General features: G+C 38.9%; 2 protein-coding genes across 2 annotated transcripts in view; both read left to right on the forward strand.

Moving 5' to 3' along the window:
- Positions 1-150: 150 nt before the first annotated feature.
- On the forward strand, positions 151-4,394 carry krtcap3 (keratinocyte associated protein 3). Its single transcript, XM_006779916.3, has 6 exons — positions 151-270; positions 1,625-1,809; positions 2,437-2,496; positions 2,600-2,797; positions 2,926-3,060; positions 3,311-4,394. Exons 1-6 carry the CDS (start codon positions 258-260, stop codon positions 3,380-3,382), a joined length of 663 nt encoding a protein of 220 aa, XP_006779979.2. The 5' UTR covers positions 151-257; the 3' UTR covers positions 3,383-4,394.
- A 609-nt stretch (positions 4,395-5,003) lies between these two features.
- Positions 5,004-22,531, forward strand: part of fzd3b (frizzled class receptor 3b) — a 32,274-nt gene continuing 14,746 nt past the window's right edge. The window contains exons 1-2 of the mRNA XM_006779917.2: positions 5,004-5,094; positions 6,035-6,866. Coding sequence (XP_006779980.1) covers positions 6,441-6,866 — 426 coding nt within the window. The 5' untranslated portion in view covers positions 5,004-5,094; positions 6,035-6,440. The remainder of the gene's footprint in view (positions 5,095-6,034; positions 6,867-22,531) is intronic.

Below are 22,531 nucleotides of genomic sequence, written 5' to 3' on the forward strand. Positions count from 1 at the left end.
GAGTTTCACAGTTTTGTGCCGGTTACACTATTAGTGACAATTACACACAACAAAGATGCAATGAATAATCTGAAATGACTGCTGCGCCCTTCCGCGTCCACGGAGGTGCAGATAATACACAGGTGAGATCGATGACGTCATACAGGAAGTAATATAGGGCCGTACGTGTGGTTTGGAGTTTCTGCTATCGTGCTGTTGAACTGTAGCCCGAAAACTCTGGACTTTAATAACAGAAAAACGTCGTTCCCTGCAGAGAGATGTGCACTTTTGGTGAGTTTGCCTGTGATTGTATTCAGGTGCTGTAAAAACCACCGTAGACTGCATAGTAACGACTTCCTCCCACTGTTATTTTCCATCTTACCTGCGGGTATATACCTGACCACCAGGCTGTGTGGATTCATTTGCAAAAGTTTGCCTAATCTATATAGTAGCCACCAGTTTCTCTATTGCTTTATTTTAACTTATTAATAGTGGAAATTGGCTTTTTAAACAATCAGAGAAGTGATGGCAACTCGAATAAGTGATCGAGAATCGAGTAAAAGGAAGCACGTTTGTCCGCGCTAACTCCAATCTCTGGCCCAGTGGTCACTCACAGTTCTTGTTTCACCCGTGTTTGCTGTTACTCGTTATGACGTACAGAATGTACAATAATAATAATAATAATAATAATAAATGTTTTGGTTGGGGGACAGTTTTCACCACATGTGTATAAAACACACGAAGAGGTAAATGGGTCGATAAAAGGGTTAAAAAAAAATGTGTGAGACTTTACAGACATTACATTGTGAAGAGAGACGCAAAGAGCTGGACAGCCACACCAGTGTTAGCTGTTTTAGCTTTCTGCTCAGATTGTTTTGTCAAAAGAAACCGCATTAACATTAAAGTACTTCATTTGTCCACCAGAGAGAGCTGACAGGTTGATTAACTGATTTATCGGCTTTGTATGCATATTATCCAAGTCATTTATTTATAAATATTTTTTTAATTGTGAAGCTGTAAAAAATACATAATTTATATTCTACAGTTAAAAGCAGGTTCTCTGACATAACTGGACGAGTAATACTCAAAGGGTAGGTTTAATCTGAATGCCACGCATACAACAAAAAGAATATATACATGAAGTAATGAATTTGCTAGCTAGAAAATAAAATGGTTCACATGTAATAGAATCATGTAAAATTAGGTCTGTTAGAATGAGTTTTAAGAAGCAATTTAAAGGAAGTCCCTGATTCTGCAAGCCTGATATCGTCAGGTAGTCTAAAGACAAGAGGCCCTGATGACAAAAGTATGGTCATCTGCAAGTATGCTAATCTGGGGTCAGCGGAAGTAACCGGGGGCCAAACTGAGACAAGCTTTAAAATAACCGTAAAAATCAATTCTAAAACGTATAGGAAGCCAGGATGGAGGCCTTTCTCCAGGCCTGAGTGTCACAGTAGGTTTCATTCTAGAGATGGTTGTAATTTTAGCAAAACCGAGACTGGACAGCGTTTTTATGTGATATAACAAGTCTATTGTTTTTGTATGGAATAGGTAGATTCATCTCCCATAAGTTATATTGACAGTCAAACCACCCACTGTTACCTTTCTGTACGTGCCAGTTAATAATCGAAAGTTTTACTTTCAGATAAGGACAAAGGGCCAAGGAGGCTGATGAGAAAGGGGTTGGCCCTTATAATCATCGGCCATATAAACTTCATCTTTGGCGCCATTGTCCATGGCAGCATTCTCCGCCACATTTCCAAACCCAGCCAGCAAATTTCTACTGAATACACCGTGACCAACATCATCTCCGTCACCTCGGGCTTGCTGGTGAGTCAGTGGTTTTCTTTTTGTGTTTTAAAGTCAACTTGGCACTTCAAATGAGCATGTTGTGAACCAAGCAACATTAAACCTCTAGGAGTTTCTGCCTTCATCGAAACATTTTACTTTAAAGTTTTTATCACACAGAGCTATCTGCAATCACATTTATATCAGCAGTTCCGTTTGTTTGATGCATGAGAACATCAAAAGAACTTTTTTTTTTTTTTTAACTTTACCTCAGTGATAGTGTTGAGTATGTTTCTAAACAATCAAGACTGAACTTGCTGATTACAGGAGAGCCGGTTCTTCAAAACAGCTACTTGTCCCTTCGGGGCAGACCTCATTACAATTACAGTCATGTACCACATAAACTTGTTGGGGATAAGAAGATATTAACTTTGTTTCCTTTCATATTTTAAGAGTGTACAAGTAAGACAGAAAGTAGAAGTTACCAGATATTTTTTACTTTTCAATAATGGGCCTAACTTCTGTTAAAGAGCCTGTTTGTTTTTAAATTTTAAGTTCTTCTTCTACAGGATTTAATGCATTCATTTAATTGCTGGTAACTTAATAAACCCTGTACTGTGCAAAGCTTAAAGACTGATCTCATCCTATCTCATGATTTGAATGTTACAGAGTATTGCAACTGGGATTATTGCCATTGTGGTGTCAAGGAACCTTAATGTGCTCAAAGTGGTAAGAATTTAATTTGACTTCAGCTACCAATATGATCACTTCAGTCACTGACACTGTACACATCCCTTCATAGATGTAATTTCTTTGTACTATCTATTTTCAGCAAATAGGCCTCCTGACTGTATCAATCCTGAATGCTTTGCTCTCAGCAGCATGTTGTGTCGGACTTCTCTTTGCCATTGGTGTCACAATTGCCCACGATGGGACAGCTTTGATGGTCGGTTGCAGTGACACACAGGTGCCCATCAATGCTCGGTCACCTGTTGGTGTCCGATGTCCATTTGATACTACAAGGATCTATGTGAGTTTGAAGTCCCCTCCCCTTCCCTCAGTGTAAAACATGATTTTATTTTATTTTTAAAGCATGACATGAGAAAGGATCAACATTTATCTCACATTTTCTCCTTTCCACCACCTCCCATCTCTCAGGACACCACCCTGGCTCTGTGGATCCCCTGTGCAGTGTTTTCGGCAGTTGAAGTAGGACTGTCAGTGTGGTGCTTCATGGTGGGACTGGCTCTCAGGGGGCTGCCACCCTGCAAGAACAACTACATCAAAGAGCAGGTGTGTATCTTTGTGTGGGCCAGATGGATATGCTTGAGGGGTATAACTTTGGTGTGTGACTCAAACACACACACACACACTTGGTCTAATTCAGACACAGAAGTTATTCATTGCTACTCCTTCTCACACAGCCATCCTTTAAATAAAGGCTACCTGTAGACATCCGCGCTCACTCTGTCATATTACAAAAACCAAAACCGCTCATACTCGTCTCATCATGCCTCGTCTTTTGTGTCATTCTCTGTTCTAGTTGGAGGAAGAGGCCGAGTGCTCTCCTCACAGCCGACACCTGATTGGAGAGCGTGCGAATCCCGAACTGTAACTAAACAATAACAAGCACATCTAAGAAGGCTAAATCCCAAAAAGCATGACTGCATCTCTGCACAGACTGAACTATTTCTTCTACAGTCATTTAGGGTAGTGTTACTCCAGTAATGTAGTGCAGGAATGGAATGAGTTTACTACAGCTGGCTGCTCACAGCTCCACTTTGTGTCCCTAACTAATGTTAATTTAGTGAACACATCACAAAAAAAACCCCTATTGACTGATGGGATTCAGCGTTCATGCCAATGTAAGTGACAATATATACAGGTACAAAGTAAGATATAAAGAATATAAAGAATATAATATAAATATAAAGATATAAAGAATGATTTCAGTCCTGTACCCCTACTTGACTGTTTGAGTTTTAAGTGTGCCAATACGATGAAACCTTTGTTCATGAAGGAAAAACTAGCAACAATGTTTTTAGATTAACTCAAGTATGTTTTAGTATGTATGCTTATTTCAGAGACATATAGCTTTTTGCAATATGTTTAGTGTTTTACTGTTTGTACAGATTAATTAATCCACTGTGCTGCATTTAAGATGCCTTCAGCGGACCACAGAAAATGAAGTCTTGCTGTTTATGCAAATTGGAAACCTATGATGAAGATGGTTATGTAAATTGGAAATTTGTTGTATTGAAAGATAATTGTAAAGGTAACTGAAATGAGTATCTTGGGATGGAGAACCCTATTTGCTTGCTGAACATCCCATTGATGTGGTTGTACTGTATTTAATATGCACTATAAAGTGTTTTTATATATTCTTTTTCTAATTACATTATTATTTGTCAGCTTTTTGCTTAAATTCTGAGAAATCATGTTTCAAAGAGATTTTAAACTAAAACTGTAGTGAGATTAAATTGAGTATGCTTTTTTTTAAAAAGTAAACTTTTTATTGGTGGTCATACATTTGAAGTAAGCAGTAATCATTTTAAGCAGTGTCCAGAATTTTTGTAAGGCCATGCATTTCACACACATATACTTTACTCTGTATCAATTAAACATAATGTGGACTTAAAGCTGTGTGCTTGGACTGTCTTTGTGCATTTACAGTACTCTGGTTATATGTTAAGTAGTGTTATATTAGGAGGTGAAAGCCAGAATGTGGGCCAGCAGTCTAAGCTGCACACACTGACTCAACGACAGAGGGGATCAGATCAGATCAACCATGAAACGGTTAATCCACTGGCATGTTCAATCGTGTGGAAGCGAATCATAGCTCACTAATCCTGAGGCTATCAGGGATAAATATTGACACTGTGTTGACTGATACAATCAAAACAAATCTGCGTGTGTCACACCGGACACACAGGCTTATATGAAACCACGAGATTAATACGAAGAGTAATCATCTTGGTTGTTTGTTAGCTTCATGTATGAATTGTGGCGAACAAAATAGTTTTAAAAAAAAAACTCATTACAGTTCAGATTTTTTTTAAAAAATTTCAATGCATTTTGTTTCTAAACTTAGCACACTGTCTTCATGAGGTGTTTTGTACCATTTAGTTTTACATCTGCAGAAAGCCCACACGTACAGACTCCTGTGGGGCCAATTTAGTCGAGTCTTTGCGCGGTCACGTCGAATCCGCGGTCCCGACATGTCGACTGCGCGCCGCAGTCAAACCAGCTGCAAACAGGGAAACAAACGAGCTGCTGCAGTGAACGGAGCCGGTGGAGCAGAGGACTGCTCGGTGTTTTACACACAAGGTAAATCATTTATTACTGTAATGTTAGACCGTAACTGTGCTGCCGACTCATAATTGAGTGTTCACGAGCAAGGCAGGCAGACTTCAAGGAAAATGCTTTAATTAGAGGAGCCGTGCTCTAGAAGCGCCCTACTACTGCTGCTGGGCTGAAGACACTGCGGTGACAAACGGATTGATAGGCTGTGATCCTGGCGTGTCACCACCGTATGCGCTTTGCCTTAACGCGGCGAAGATGCGGCACTGAAGCCAACCTTTAAAGATTTGTGCCCCCTTTAAAAACAGCCAGCTTTTCCACCCGGCGTGGAGGAGAAGGAAGCTAACGTTAAGGGCAGTGCCCCACAGTTACACAGGTGCTCGCTTGAAGTAGTTACCAATTTAATAGCGATAACGCTAGCTAGCTATGAGCGTTGAAGCAAGTTAGCTCGTGCCTAACGACCGACTGGGAGCAATTCACGCACGTGCGAATTAAAAGGCGCGATGCCGGGTTCTGCTTTATTTGAATGATGTGTGTCTGAAGTTGACTGTGTGCGCGTGTGAAACATCGCAGGTGTGCGTTACTGTTGCCCGGCCAACCTCTCACAAACACGGCAGTGGGGGGCGGGGGGAGTGTCAGATGTTCTGCAGGTGTAACGTTCGCATTAGCGGCTTTGAACGAGAGTAACTACCGAGGTTTGCTTTGAACGTGTTTTCAGTTGTCTGCAGCGTAAACACACACTGAGAAAACACTCATAGACGAAAAGCACTAAAAACACAGAGACAAGCCAAGACACTATCTCTAAATTATACTATCACTCATTGTGTCAGGAAAACACAACTATCCTGCACATATTAGTGGATTTTATGAGATATTTAAACCTCGACGCTTGTATAGAGTAGGGTGTGGCTGGTGAGGGACAATACCAGATTTTAATTAAAGCTTTCTTTGTGTTTTTATTCTGCAGGACCTGCTTAATGGATCTAAACCAGTGTGGCAATTTATTTTTGAAATAACAAAATTAAAAAAAACAACAACAAAACAATTTCCATGTTATTTGTCATAGAAAGGGTTGGTTTGTTCTTTGAAATATGTCTGGAAATGAATTAAGAAGCTGAACATTTTCAAGGGAGAAAGAAGTATAAAAGAGACCTCCAGCAGAAGGCTGAGAGTGGGACATACTCTCCGTTTGGAGGTGGGATTTGTTTTTGACAATGGAACCATCAGGAGGTGGAGGGAAATCATAAGATGATTTTTAAGTGACAGTTCAGACCCAGAAGAGCACATACAACAGTTGCTGGCAAATGTGAAGACTGTGAGAAAGATCAGCACCATACGGGAGCGTGCCCATTTTGTGGATTTTTCGTTCTCTAATGTGGATCTATTGCTTTAGCACCACTACTGGGACAAAAAATGGACCTAATTCCTTCACAGATTGCCTGTGTAATGGTTTACTGCATTATAATATTGTTGCCCTGAGATGCTGTGGAGACATATCTAAATTTAAGATGCAAACACCTCTTGGAAGAGGATACGTAAGAGACACCTTTCCAAAAACTGCAATGGCTGATTGCATACTAAGGTTTCCGATCCATTATTTCTTCATGCCTGTCTTCCTGTTGGTCTTCTCCCTGGTTACACCTGCCTATGCCATTCATTTGGAGTCCATCGAGAGCCACAGTGAGTTTACCTGTGAGCCCATCAGACTGAGAATGTGCCAGGATCTGCCTTACAACACAACATTCATGCCCAATCTTCTGAACCACTATGACCAGCAGACTGCTGCACTAGCAATGGAGGTATGCTTATATATGTGTGTGTCTGTGTGTGAGAGTCCTTCATTTGTGTCACAATACACAGGGAAATTGGTTAGCTGATGCAGTAAATTAGAGATTTGAGATTACATGTTTTGTTTTGTTGGGTGTTTTTTTTTTTTTTTTGGGGGGGGGGGGGGGGGGGGTTGCGTTTTTTTTGGTATAGATTGTCCTAACATGTAGCACAGGTCTTGTTAACAAGGTGTAAAATGCTAAATGGCTACAAAGCAACAGCTGGTAGTTTCACACTGTGGTGTGATGTCAGGCTCAGGACAAAAGGATTTCACACACAGTATAAAGAGCATCATTGTCAAGTAAAGGTATTTTTGTATGGTCAGTGAAATAAACCAACTTGGGCAGTTTATTTATTCATCCATCTATCTTCCATGTTTCACTGTTTATCTGGAGTCAGATGGCTGCAGGCTAAATGATCTGTGCAGATGTTCCTGTCACAATCAATGTTTCCAGCTCCTCTTGGGGAACTCCGAGGTGTTCCCAGGCAATTTAACGATTTTTATTTCCTTAATCAAAGTATAAAGGAAAATTGTGCATTATTTGCAAACACAACTCTACCCAAATTGTGAACCAAAAACAGTTGTGCAATTTACCTATTTCCTTTATCATCCAGCTACAGTAACACACAGGTACTCTGGACAGTACTGAAAGCCGTTCCACGTAGAGACAGATGATGAATGCATATTGCATTGTCACACAGGCACTCTGAGTAGTAGCTGAGAGACAAAAGGTGCTATCTGATCTGCTGTACTGCTAACCAATACAGCTTATTTTCATTGTCCTGTCAGTATAAACATTCTCAATAAACACCATGCAAAATGCAGTCTAAAATGCAGTGAATAAGAGCAGTAATTTTCATTCACACGCTCCATGCATTCACATTTTTTTCCATATATATATATATATGTGTGTGTGTGTGTGTGTGTGTGTGTGTGTGTGTGTGTGTGTGTGTGTATATATATATATATATATACATATATATATATATATATATATATACATATATATATATATATATATATATATATATATATACATATATACATACAATCAAGTGATTCATTAAGAAGCATCATCAGGTGTGTGTCCATTTGGGATTTTGTTTTTCTTGTAACAAAATGTAAAATAAACAACTGCTGCCAAAGCTGCGTGAAGCACTTCAGATGCCTTAATGAAACTGGAGCCATTCTAAGCAGCTGTTGTAGTCATTTTTTCGGGTCAAATCACATGATGAATGTTTTCTCTGCCTCAGTGGCAAAGCTTTCGTGTCTTGGCTTTCTTGCAAAGCAGACAAGCAGTGAGCTGTCATGTTATGATCCTGTCTGTTGTCAGTCAAGGTTCTCTGAGTCACAGAGCTGGACTTTAGAGACATTTTTGTATTTGAAATGGTCCTCTGTTGTACATTCGGAGAGTCTGGAGACTTGATTGATGCTGAAAATATGACATTTTCCTTCCTTTTTAAGTTAAAAGCAAAGCCGTAAAAGGATCTTCCCAGAGTGTGTTCATGATAAATCCAGGACACATTTATGTAGCGCTTCATTGACAAGCTCTAAGTACTGATCAGTATGTTTCATGTGTATAATTGCTGAGCCTGGCTAAAGGCTGATTCGACTCCAGCATTTCCTGTTTGAGTGTGAGTGTGTGTGTGTGAGAGGCAGAGAGAGGCAGAAAGAGGGGAGGTTAACAGGGCCAGCTGTCATCTCTCACTAGTGCTAACTAACTGCTAATCTCTCGCTCAGTTCCACAATGATGACATTGAGTCCCACAGACTGTCGGCCATCCCATCTGCCACAATAGTCAATTAAACATGATCAAACTTGGTGGGAAAGTCAGAAATATAAGGAGGGTTTTTTTTAAGAGTAAGGACATGAATTTTAAAATGAGAAAAGGGTGCTTGGGTAACAAATGAAAATATTTCTTTGGGAGTGTTGTTGCATGCGCTCACATGCTTCCATGCTTTTGTGTCTGCATTGTCACTTAGGAATCCAATCTATACTGTCCATCTGCCGCAGCATGATAGGGCTCCCAGAGGACGTGGTACTTGAGGTCTGTGCATGTTAGACACAGTTCAGACATATGACATCACAGGGATTGAGTATCATCACTAAGAGATGGAAACTGATAACATGGCTCTAACTTAATCTGGGGTTTTCCTTAAAAGTGGAGATTTATTTCCTGAAAAAGTCTCCCTAAAATTACAGACACGTTATAAATTACAGGAAAAAACAACATCTGCGATCTTAGTAAGGTGTTGGATTACCATTTGCTGCCCGAGCTGCTTCATTGCACCAGTGATGAAGTCACTACCTGACCTTCCTTAGGTTTTTAACTGGGTTGTGCTGTAGTGACTATGAAGGGCAGTTCAAATTCTGGCTTTACATATTAAGGCTTTTTTGACACTCTGTCTCTATGTAGGGGGCATTGATAACCTGCAAGAGACTACTTTCACCATTATAGAAATGTTTCATTATTAAATGAAAGTGATCAACTAGAAAAACATTTTGCTTTCCAGCGAACCTTCACATTGAGGGGACAAGTGGAACCACCCCATAACAGACCCACCAGATCCCCTTACTGAAGCAGTCAAGGCTGGGATTATATTTGCTTGTGGACATACGGGGGGACAGCTGTGGACACCACAGATGAATAGTTGTTTTCCTAACTGTTTTTATGCACACTCGGAGGAGACATAAATTGTTGGGGAATTTTAGTGCATTTCTGCATTGACAAGTCTGCGTGGTCATAACAGATTGGGCGGCCCACGGATGTCTTCTTGTTTACCCAAGCACATCCTCCTTACTTTCAGACATGGAAACTATGACACTGCAAAGTGGGTTAAAACTATATTATCTCTACAGACTTTATGTTGATTTGTATATAGTATATCTGCTGTGGATGTAAAGAAAGGTGGCATGACAGAGAGGATGTTTGGTTGCAGCTAAAGAAAACTGAGCTGGCCATGAAACAGATCTTTTGTTATATATAAATAAATAACTATGCCTCAATACAACTGCTGTGCCTGAGGCTGTCAGAGCTCAGATGTCTCTCTGATGCTTGATCAGAGTTACCCTTCAAGTTATTAGTTTTGCATTTAATTATGATGGAATTTCGGTCAGAGGTCATTCACGTCTATCAGCAGTTTTCAATATCAAAATGATTCTTTTTTACTAAATTAGGTTAAAGTTAAAACAAGAAATGTCAAAACACTCAGTCAGGCATTTTTGTTATTTTATAACATGGTCAGTAATTGCACGGTGAGAAGAAGGAGCAGAGTACGTGCAGCTGAATGTGCTTCATGTTGCCACAAATTGCCAGACCAGAGTGTGACCGTACCTGGCTTCGGGATTTTTAGGGTGACATAGAACATTATTCTGAGTGGTAAAAATAAATGTGGAGTGATTGCTCTAGTTGCCACTGAAATTCAGTGTAATCACAGAGATGTTACTAAGAATTAGCGTTTCTGAGGTCTGAATATTGAATTACTAGCTGTTGGAAAACATCCATGTTAACTCACTGGGGGAACTTGTCATTGCTGATGCTGCATGAATCAACACACTGTCTGACACAGAGGTCATCAAATGGCCGTGGCTGTGGTGAATGGCTATGGATAATTAATGGATAATGTAGACCTTCTGCACACTGAACACTTAATCTAACATCCGTTTCAGCTCCAGTGCCACAACAATAGAAAATCTTTATCGCCTTATATCGACTATACCTATTTAACTTTTAATTCTGTCCTATTATTGTAGGGTCTTTACCTTTTCAAAATAAAGCACCTTGAGGCAACTACTATTGTAATTTGTTGCTATATCAATAAAATTGATATTGATTGCTATTTGATTTATTATAACTGACCCCTGTCTGCCCTGTTTTATTCTGTGATATTGCATTTGTTTTATTGAGCTTTATTGAGTTATTAGTTATTGACGTTAAAGTAATTTCAAGCTTTTGGGATAAATTATTTCTTATTCTCCTACTTACATAATCTAATTTTCTTTTTTGTTCCTGTTGTATAGAATCAGTTTTAAGTTAGTAAAGCTCATGCAATATCATTCGATATATTTAATTTTAAGAGAGATTTAAAGAAGGCCTTGTTTTACTCTACAGTATAGCATAGTGCATCTAAAGCAAAATTATATTGGTCGTTTAGTAGGTTTACACCACAAAATCATGCATTTTGGAGAAATCACTTTTAGGCAGAGAACTTGTTTTTATTTACTTCAGACTCTTCTTTGTATGCAACTGACCAGTAGTCACTTTTCTTTGCTACAGCAAATGACATTTATGAACTAGTGCTGACATCTTAAACGTATTACGGATAAAAGCTGGTGGAGCGTTTTTGGGGTTTTTTTTTTTCACTCCTCAGGGTAATGCAGCATTCAGACTGAGAAGAGAGAGAGGCTGAATAGTTTTCCCAAACTCGTTGCTAAGCACTGAATTCCTTTTAATCCACTGCTGAATCCAGCTTATTTAGACAGGTATTTAAAAAATGTCCAACAATGTTAAGAACTACTATTTGACTGGAGTTTAGGTTGTTAATATATTCTGTGTAACCTGTAAAACATATACTCAAGTCATGAGGTCAGTTGTAAGCTCAAAGGCAACAATAGTGTGAATATGATGAAGTGACAAGCAGGTCTTTGCATACTTATTACGAAAAGATGCTTAAGAGCTTTTCCTATACCACAACAACACCTTTGTTTTATAACCTAATTCAGGAGGGCAGCCAGTTTGAAATGATCTAATGCTTATATACATGCATCCATGTGGGGTTAAATTCCCATTTTTACACCTTTATCATGATACCCTAAACTCAGATGTGGTGAGCAAACATTTGGGCGCATGCGTGCTGCAGAGGTAGTTTAATCCGTTGAGGTCACCAAAAGAACTGGAGGTAGAAGAAAGGGATAAAGGGTTAAAAGAAGAAAATATGTGGGGCAGTAGAGCAGAAAGAGAATGTCAGAAACTAAATGGAGGGAAATTCTGACAGAGTGACGGGTTGTGTAAAGACTTTAGACTCTACTGTCTCCGCTGTTTGTGTTTCTCTCACCATGGGGTCCTGTCGTTCAAAATAAGACTGCTCTGTTTAAGAACGACCACACTGGGGTTACCAGGTCCCTGCAACAGAAAGTGTGTGTGTGCATGCCAAATCTAGTGAGTTGGAGGCTTGTTGTGCTTAAGTGTGAGCTGTTTTTTTGTGTTTTTTGTTTTTTTAAAACGTTGTGCATATGTGAATACGAAAGAGGGAATTAGTTGTTATAGAAGTGCGTTTGTGAGCATGTGATGGGTTGGTTGAGTTTGTGCTATGCCGTGTGTGTTAGTGTGTGTGCATGTTCAGAGCATCTGAAGAGGCTTATTACCCTATTCACTCCCCAAGAGAGAGACAGGTCCTCATTCAGTTTAAAAGTTCCTGTTTGTTTCAATTGAACACTTGATTATGTTACTTGTTCTGACAGTCTATTGAAGCCACCAGCCTAAATGAAGCAATCATTTATTTATGTGCAGAACAAAGGCACTGCCTGGCCCTGTTTTTTGGCACAATGTTCCCATCTACATAGCTTCCACTATGCTTATCCACCCTCACAATGCTTTGTAAAGAAAGATTTAAGGAGAGATTGGAGAGATTTTCCCATTTCTCAAACGCTGCTCTGTACCCTGCTGTAAATATAGTAAAACAGATATTTGTAATGAAAATAAGAACCATAATTGTTTGAATTCCCTAACCTAATAACATTGTCTGTGTGTTACACCAATAATGCTGTTTTAAAATGAAGCTGAAAATTTTTTAAAGTATCAGGCAAGAAAAAAAAAGAAAATCGTATTGCCTAACAATTATCATTCTCTTTTTAAAGGACTTCTATCACCTTTACCATAAGGTTTTACATTTTTATAATGATTTTGTCCTTTTAATAAAAATAAAAAAGGCAATAGTGTAATCTGTAATAAGCTAAAACATATAAAATCATTTTTCCCCTCAAATCCATCTTTCTCTCCCATTTTTTTCCCCATGTTTATGACAACCATCTGTTGTTTCTTCCAGACCATCCAGATGATTATGTAATATCAGCTTTGGGGTACTTGCATGGTTTGTTAATCCATCACCTCCACTGCATGTATGCCTCAGTGCACATCTTCCTATTTCTGTGTGTGGGTTCTGTACTGAGGTCTATCAGTTCAGTTGACATGTTTCCCTTGGAAACACATTAATATAGGTTATCCATGTCTTATGGACTTAATCTGAATGCATGACCCAGCTACAGAACTGTGTGTGGAAATGTGTGTGTGCAACCATCGAGAGATATTTAACCCAGCTTCACACTAACATACACACATACACAAACACACCAGCATTGATCCCCTTCTCACGCAAAGCCACTCAACACGAGGCAGCTCTAGTGTTTTCAGCTCACTGCAGGTCAGCATTAAAAGCTCTAGCGCTACTAATTGTGCACTTATGTGAGCCACATTCAGCTCTCAATCCTCCAAAAATAGCTCTCTTGTACATAAAATGTATACAGGATTATTGAATAGTTTTGTAACTATAAAGAACAACTGAACTGCTTTTCAGACATTCTACCATGTTTTGTCATAAAAAGTACGCTTGCGTGTATTGCTGCCTATAGAACTACCAACCTACAAAAAATTGTAGCCTTTTTTTATGCGCACTTTTTAAAAACTGAATGGTCTAAAATAATTTTTAAAAAAGCATTTTGAGATCACATACTAATACTAACAAGCAATAACTTGCACTGCACTTCTGTTTGCTGTATTTTCAACCACAAAATTCCACTCAATCTGATACCAAGTTAATCCCTCTTGCGCTCCTTCTCATTTTTCCAGGATCTTTTAGAGGTCCGCCTCTTTTACATTGCTGTATCACTTGTAATCACTATACCTGTGCTGTGATCGTTATTATTTTTTCTGCTTCTATGTGGTGTTCTCATGTAATTTTTTTAATTAATAAAAACAAAATGCACTGACAACAATACAACTAGTAAACAGAACAAATGAAGGCAGTGAACAAAGAAACAATAGTTTTTCCTCTGGCGTGGTAGTTTAAAATAAACACAGGCCATTCACAAAACAGGATATTAACAGAAGTTTTTATGTAGTTATGTGATTTAATTGCACTCTGAGGAATGCTCATACAGATGCCTCCTAATGAAAATAATTTATTACACTAAACATGAACTTCAAAATGTATTGTTTTAAATATATACATGTATATAAATATATTATTCAAATGTATATGTTCTGCAAAATATCAAAGATTATCCAGATGCTAGAAATTGAGTTTTTTCTCATACTCTAATAAAACATAGATGCAAGTTGTGGCAGATGGATGCACAGGCGGCTTAGATGGTGTTAGGACATGTGTGGGTGATCTGCTTCAGCTGTCACACTCTTGGCTCCCCACCTACATCTCTATCATTTCATTTGACCCTCTCTCCTACGCTTCTCAGTTTCTTTTGTTCTCACTTTCACACTTTCTCCGTGTCGCTCCTCGTGCGAGCGTTGCTATACTTTCTGGATGGTTCGCCGATCGAAAGAGTCCTGCCACAATGTGAGTGTGGGTGAACGTGTGTTTGCTTTATCTGCAATGAGACATGGTCCTGTGAGAGTCTCTACATCACCTGTTGCCATGGTAGTTAAATAGGCAGAGAAGGAAAGGGAGGAATGGAGGGAGACAGGCAGGCAGAGGAAGGGAGCAGAGGGAAATTAGATGAGTGCATGCTCTAAAATAAACTAAGGAGGGGAAGGACTGCAAATAACAGGGAAAAGGGAGGAAATTGGAGATTCATACTTGTAGCTAAGTCATTTGGTTGAACAATACAAATTGCCCTGGAGTGCTATTTGTCTTTGAAGATTGGACGAGTCATCGGAAGTCTTAAAAATCTGTGATGTTTACAGTCAGAGCAGTATAATCACTGAGAAACATGGTGTAGCTGCGTCTCTCCACCCACACTAATGAAACAGGAGTTGCTGGTAATATAAAGCATAAGGCAAAGACAACCCATAATTTTCTCTTTCTCCAGTCAGCCATGTCTGCCTTTGCTAGACATCACTGAAGAAAGATGTAATTTCAGACTGTGTCATAGATAATTAAATGGATCTCTTCTTAGCATAGGTAATACCAGTAACCCTTTCCAACAGCTGATTATATGAAAGATGTGTCTACTCCTTTTTCTTCTTCTCAGTTTGTCTTGCAAGAAATTTGTTCACCATGTTCAGAAAGAGACAGTGTTGTGTTTTGTCTCATCTAATTTGTTGTAAGTGAGATGGGAATTTGTTATAAGTTTACAGTAGGAAAAGCTGTGGATAAAGAAATTGAGCAAAACATGTTTGTTTCTGTTAATATAAATATACAGAAACAGCCATATATATTTTATATATATATATATATATGTCTATAATATAAATATGAATATAACATTTAAAGATTGTTGAGGTTTTAAGTGGATAGAAAATGCTTAAATCCATGTTCACTGATTGCGCCGACATATCTTGTGCAAGGCATAAATAATTTAGCACCTTTTCTTGCACATTACAATAAAATGTTAGCAGGTTGATTGCTAATCAAGGAATGTGCACCACTGGATTATTCACACAGAGGAGATTTTGGATGTTTATAGTTTGGTTAAATAGTTTTTGTTGAACATAAAATGAAGGGGGGTGGGGGAGTCGATGAATGCTGATGTTGGAAGAGTAAAAAAGGAAAAGGAGAGGTAGAGGTGGACAAGTGCGTGTCAGCATAATTGCAGGGGGTAAATGGGAGGCAAGAAAAATAAGACATGAATACGAGAGAAAGAAGATAGGAGGAGAGGAGGAGGGGAAGTGAACGTGAAGGGGAATGCCATTTGCGGCTTTGTCTGGTCCTCCCGAGCGAACGACGGATAGACATGGATAAACGAACAACTGAATGAAAAGAGGAGAGGGTGTGAGAGAACGCTGCCCCTTCTTTAACTGTCTTTTCAGAGATTAGGGAGGAGAGCATCACAGTGTGTGCAGTTCATCTATTCATGGCCAACGCCTGCGTCTCTCACAAGCATGTGAAAGAAGAGAGGGAGCAGGGACTTAGCCGCAGAGAGACTGTGTGTGTGGATTTCTTTATGAACGCATTAATCACGTGTACATTTTTTATCAGATAGCTATGGGATTAATTCTATCTGGTAAAAGTGGAGAAAAACTAGGCGTCAGTAAGAAAACAGGAGGTGAGCTGATACAAGGAGAGGGAGTATGTAGTCTACGTGACTGTGAACAGCAATAATGCACTTCTCTTGCACAATAGAGCAAGAGAGACAGTGTGATTGGCTTTAATGTATGGGAGCATTAAAGGAGGATGCTGTTAACAGTCTTGAGTGTGTGGAAGGATCAAGTGGCAGGAAGAGAGGCTGATGCAAACAGGAGCTTTTTAGTTCCCGCAGTAAGCAGGAGAGAAATACACGATCTAGTTCTCATAGCTTAGTGGAGTGGGGATGTTGCAGGGATGTTATGTTTAAGATGGCTAATGGAAGTAGAGCCGATGTGGTCTGACAGCAATTTGTGCTGCAGGGCCTGCCTGGCTCATTTGAGAGTGAGTTGTGTGTGAGACAGAGATTGGAAGAGAGGAAGGAAAAGAAATCCAGAGCGTGTGATGGTGATGTGTCCAGATGGGCTTTGCTAAGGTTTAGTAGGCAAAAGCTTGATTTGTCTTCTCTAAATTCCCTCTCGTGCATCAGAGGTGAAAGAAGTCATATCTTCTAGCAGTGCATCAAAAGATCAGCATTTTAGTACTGTTAATTTACAGGCAGATTGAGGTGGCTTTATAGAGAAAGTGCGAATAAAAATGATACATTAGTAAAACATATAATCTATAAGTTTCTTAGAGAATTTATTACTAAATGAAAAAATGCATTAATATTAGATATTTCTGGGTTTAACAGCCATGTAACCAATTTTTTGGCATCACGATTAATATCTAAAAGCTTGTTATTGAGCATTACGTATCCCAATATAACTATTCTGTGGCGAGGGCGGGGGAAAAAACAAAACTCTTTGTGTAAGCTAAGAACTAAATTAATTATTGTGCATTTGTTAGTCATGCATGTCAGAAAGTTAAATTAGACGCGTTGATTTAAAAGTATAGGGTATTTGGGGGGAGGGGTTAGAAAAAAGCATTACTTGCCAGTTCAGAAGCCATTTCATTGGAGGCTTTTGCTCACCAGCCTGTCACCTTGATTTGACCACAACACAAAGCTGGTGACAGTTTCAGGAAGTGTGCGTGTGTTCGTCTGGGCTTCTCACACTCTAAACACTCTTTCCAATCCATTTGACTCCCTAATCCACCGAGAAACCGCCGCTCTTTTTCCCATTCCACTTTTTTTTTTCTTTTCTCTCTACCCCTCCCTCAACAGTTGACGAAGTGTCTGAGTTTCTGCAAAGTTGGCTAACTGGATTTTCTACAAAATCCACATATGCACACACACATAGACTGGCTAAACTGACTACTCAAAGATATTAGAGATCCAAAAAACAAATGTTAATATTTGGATATGAATCCTGTTTCCAGTTAACTGTTCTTGGCTGCTTTGGAGGGGGAGAGGAAAAGTAAGGAAAAAAGGGGAGTTGGGCAACGAAAATAAATTTAATTAGTTGAATGGCCAGTTGGGAATATTGGACGGCAAGGGTGTTAACTCGTTTGTAATGAGTTGTGGTGAGGCCAGCTTTATTGACATTGTGGTAGAACAATGTTAAGATATTTGAAAAATGTAAGGGCACAAAGCAGCTCCCCATCTGATTGTGTATCATTCACAAAAAATATGTTAGTGTGTCATAAGGAAAATAAATGAGAAAAACGGAAATATGTAATGGCTCTAAATTTTTGACCATGGACCATGAGCTTCATATTTCAGTAGCCCAAGGCAGAAGTTTATATAATGTATATATAACACATTGTCATCATTTTATTGAGCTTTCTTGCCGTGCATTCACCAGGTAAGCCCCTTTTCCTTCCCAAGGGACATGATTGGTTGGTGAGCGTGAGGAAGGAAGTGCTTTGATCAGCTATAAAGATTCCAGTTTCCCTTCAATCCGATATTTTTTTCCTACTTTTTGATTTTGCACTTTGGTCTTTTTTTTTCTTTCACTTCCATCTTTAAATTAGTTTTTGCTGTCGATCTGCTGTTTACCAAAAGTATTGCCTGCATTAGGTGAAAGTTTATCACATGCCTCTTTCTTTCTCTCAGTTTTTCCTTTTTCTTTCTTTCTTTTTTCTTTCTGAAGCTTTTTTAGTCTCCTTTCATTTCTTTCCCTCTCCCTCTCCCTCTCCCGGCTTTCTTTTGAGAGAGGGAGCAAAGAGAAAGAAACTTAATCCCTCTATTGAAAAAGAGGTGGAACAGTCAGGGGCCTTTTTTCTTATTTTGCTCAAAAACCCACTCTGGTTCTCATTCTTTTCTTTGTGAATACTCAAAGTTGCCTGTCCCAAGCACTTGCTCACACACATACAGTCAACATGTGAATTTTTTTTTTTAATTGATTTTCCCCTCCATTGTCTGTTTTTGATGGATGGCTAAATTCTGCATGTTGTTCTTAATGTTAAGACTGTAATGTACAGTTTAAATTAAAAATATTGTTATATTCGATGTTAGGGACTTTAAACTATACCAGTGGGGGTGCCACAAATTCAGAAAGCATAAGTTTCCCATGCACAGCCATTGGTTCAGCGGCACTCATGCTGCACTAAGGGCTATGATGAAAGCCAAATTTGTGAATGTTAAAATGTTTCTCACAAATACACATACTCTGTGACTGAGGTCAAACCAGCATTCATACCATTTTTAAAGCTGTGTGGGGGAGATGTCAAATTGAAGTATTGCATGATGGATGAGGTTTTGGAATTATGTTTGGTGACCATTTGATATCTGTAGACTTTTTTTAAGCTATACGTTTTGTGCAACTATGTTCTTTACTGGACACAGTAATTTTTTATAACCTACTTTAGCCTTGTTTATTCATTACAATATTTTAAATTCATCTAGTGACTACTGTGTCAGGTTTTTGGTTTTTTTGGGGTTTTTTTTAAACTTTAGGGACTGAGCATAAAATGTTTTTGCACATCTCCAGTTATAATTCACAAGTGTTCAAGTGTAATCTGATCTTCATGTAATTCACAAATATAGAAGACACAGTCTGATTAACTAAAGTAATAAAACAATTTCAAATTTAATTGAAAATCAAGTACATAAACATTAATTTCCTGTTTTTGTTGTTTTTGTTTGTTTGTTTTTTCCCTCAAATTAAGGGCTGGAAAGAAAGTCAATACTTAAATGTATCTGCTCTTTTAATAAAAAGGGTGTCTTGATCACAATGTTTAAAGAAGCAGCATTGTGAGGTTACATAACAATTTTTTTAAAAAAGAATATATCAGGAAATATTTTTAAATACCTGGATGTTAATAAACCCTAGCAAAGGACAAACTGCAAATAGCAAACTGCAGGACCGTTGCTTCCAAATGAGGTTACCCTAAGGTGACAGAAAAACACCTGCATTGACATCTACAGAAACCTTTGTTCCTGTTGTCTATAAGAAAAGACACTGAATAATAGGATTGATTTTAATGCAAAGACAGCATAAAGGAAATGACTGCTATCCCACAAAGCAAACCAAAGAAGTAGAACTGAAATGCACAGTGCTGTGGTTGGAGGAAAAAATCCAATGCACATTATGAACAACACCTCCTGCTGACAGTGAAGCATTATGAAAGGAGTGTCAAGGTCAGAGTCTAAAGGAACAGCAATTTAAAATTGTATCCAGATGTTTTACAGGGGAGAGTCAGGGCACCAGTGTATGATGTGTATGACAGTGTATGAAGCTTAGGAGAGATTGTGTGATGCAAAAAAAACAATTACTCAAAGTACACAACTAAATCGACACAATGATTGAGAAAGATAATTAATATTTTGGAGTACCCAAGCTAAAGCAATGACCTAAAACCAATTGCGATGCTGCTGGATGACCTAAATAGTGCAGCTTAATTGAGACATGATGAACTAAAACAGTTTTGTGGGGGAGGAATGATTCAAAATTCCTCTTGCTTGTTGTCTGTGAAGCAGCTACAGGGAACATTTTGTTTTTGTATTTTGCACTGTGTGTGTCTTTGTCCCTGTGTGAGTGGCTGTTAAATGAGTTTGTCACATTATGTTTTCTGTAATTGTGGCTCAGTTATCTAAGGTCCGACTTAGAGCAGGGTGATATGACCAAAAATATTTATCACGATATACATTTGAAAATTTGCGATAATGATATAACTGACGATATAATTGACACTAGACAAAAAACTCCACAACTTTATTCGTGCAAAAAAAAAAAATCAACGTATTTTCACTTAAACAAGCAGCTGTTTTTTATGTGCATTAAAGTTATATAAAAATTTAACAGTGCAAATGCAAAATCCTTGCTGACAGTTTAACCAAAAGGCATTTCCAGTGGAAATTTGCTGACATATCCTCAGCATAACCATGTATAATATCCACAAAACTTAAAAAGAGGAGGTTATACACACACAATACGGTAATATTATGTTGAAGCACAGTACGTATCACTCCGCGAGGCTCCTGCCTACGATAGCCGTAATGCTCCGACAATCCATCAAGCGGTGTGGCTTCGTAACTTAACAGAGTCGTACTAAAACATTTGACAGATTTTCCAGCGCCGTGTACCAAATGAAATCGTTTCGAGGTCAGTAAACACAACCAGAATTCATACATAAGGCACACGGGATTATAAGGGGCACTGTCGATTTTCAGAAAAATCAAAGGATTGATTTTAAGTGTTCCGTATGTGCCAAAAAACACGGTAATAACGACGGCCTGCTAGCATGCACTACCAAAAATAGTGCTTTGTTGTGTATCTTACGGACGAAAGCTAAACCAGTTCCACACCACTGAAGTTGCAGCATTTTTGCAAACCAATTCTGGTTTATCCGTTTCATTCAACGAGCCGCTTTCGCCCTTTTTATTCTCTGTCGCTGACACGCTTTTTCCGCCATGTGCGTATGAAAACAAAGGCACGGCGCATGCGCGTTTTACCCATATTCTATCGTGATATTTCATTTTCTTATCATTGCCCGACATCATACCGGTATTACCGTGAACGGTATGATATGGCCCAGCCCTAGTCGGACTGCATTTTAGAATCCATTCGGAAATGGTGGTAATGCCAGAGTTCTCACAAATTTGTTTTCCAGTAGGTGTGCTACTAAGGATTGACATATAGCTGCCATTTAAGGATATAAAAACAAAATGAAAGGAAAGATATAAAATATATATATTAAAAAAAATAGATTAAAAAAGGACACCACAAACTCTTTAGATTTTTAAATGACGGCAGCATTTTTCCAGCAGCTGCAGACAGCAGTCTGTTGCACAGTGTGCTTGCTCAAGTATTGGACTGCAACTGTTAGTTTATTTGTGATATCTCAATAACTTAGCTAACTGGGATATGTAATGGATAAGACTATGTGCTGGTATACTGCAGATTTTAATGGAGGTGCATTGTACATTTACTTTGTTTTTCATGTTTTTTTTAAAGGTAGGTACCTGTTTTCTTAATAGTGTGACTTTATTCTTGCTTCATCATCTGTCCACTATAGACTAAAATAAATAAAACAATGCAGGAAGCAGATTCACTGCAATGGTTGTATCCTCTTCTCCCCACCCTACTCATTCTTCCACATCTTTCCATGTCTTAATAGGCTGTCCTCTCCCCCAAGGCAGATTTGTGGGCTATTCTGCTTTCCTTTCTCTGTTCCTCCATCACAACTGACACACAAAATGCCAAGCAATTCACTCAAGTTGCCCACCATGGAAGGCTGATTGCCATCCCCCTTCTCTCTTGCTGGGTGGCACAGTTAGACCACTTAATATCAATATTCTCTTTGTGGTAGGAGATGTGGGGGCAATTGCCCTGACTGCCAAAATAGTTGTGCACACACACACGCTGACTTTTTCAGGCACGCAAGCCTAGCATAAGCACACACACTGGAAACGCAATAAGTGGGACATAGGCTAAATACAAGAACACTGACGCATACACACAAGTGCACATGTAAACCTACACGCACTGGCAAAATGGGCAGAATGGGGACATGTAGAAAAGGAGTTGCACACACATTTGCTGTAGAGTTAGTATAAGGAAAAGAAAGCCTCCAGTCGCCCATGCAGGCAGACACACACTCATGCAGAAAGCAGATACTCGTCGTCTAAGTGTGGCCTTAGGCTCGCTGAGTGAGGTGGGAGTTGAAACTGAGGACCAGAACACTTTCAGATTTTATTTGGGTTTTTTTTTAATGGCTTGGAAAGAATTATACTGCACTTTACTGAAAGACTGCACCAGTACGGAAACGGAGAACGCAAATGGGGAAGTGATACATTCAAGTAAATTTAAAAATTCATTTGAGGAATTTACAACGTACTTGGAGTCACATCACAGACCACTTATCATAAACATTCAAATTAGCAGTGATATTTGTGGCAGTGAGCCACAGTACCATATGAGCCGAATCAAATCCTAAACTGTCTTTTGCAGTCGCTACATCTCCAACTGCAGAAGTGAGGGAGAGGTTTTAAGCTGCTGACAGTTGCAGCTTGTCTTGT

Source organism: Neolamprologus brichardi, chromosome 1, assembly GCF_056152115.1.
Source record: "Neolamprologus brichardi isolate AB-2024 chromosome 1, ASM5615211v1, whole genome shotgun sequence".
Taxonomy (NCBI): Eukaryota; Metazoa; Chordata; class Actinopteri; order Cichliformes; family Cichlidae; genus Neolamprologus; species Neolamprologus brichardi.

Excerpts from the sequence above, each read along its gene's own strand:
- krtcap3 (XM_006779916.3), top strand. Across the intron at positions 1,810-2,436 it reads CCGTCACCTCGGGCTTGCTG|AGTATTGCAACTGGGATTAT; the intron begins GTGAGTCAGTGG and ends TGAATGTTACAG. Across the intron at positions 2,798-2,925 it reads TTGATACTACAAGGATCTAT|GACACCACCCTGGCTCTGTG; the intron begins GTGAGTTTGAAG and ends CCCATCTCTCAG.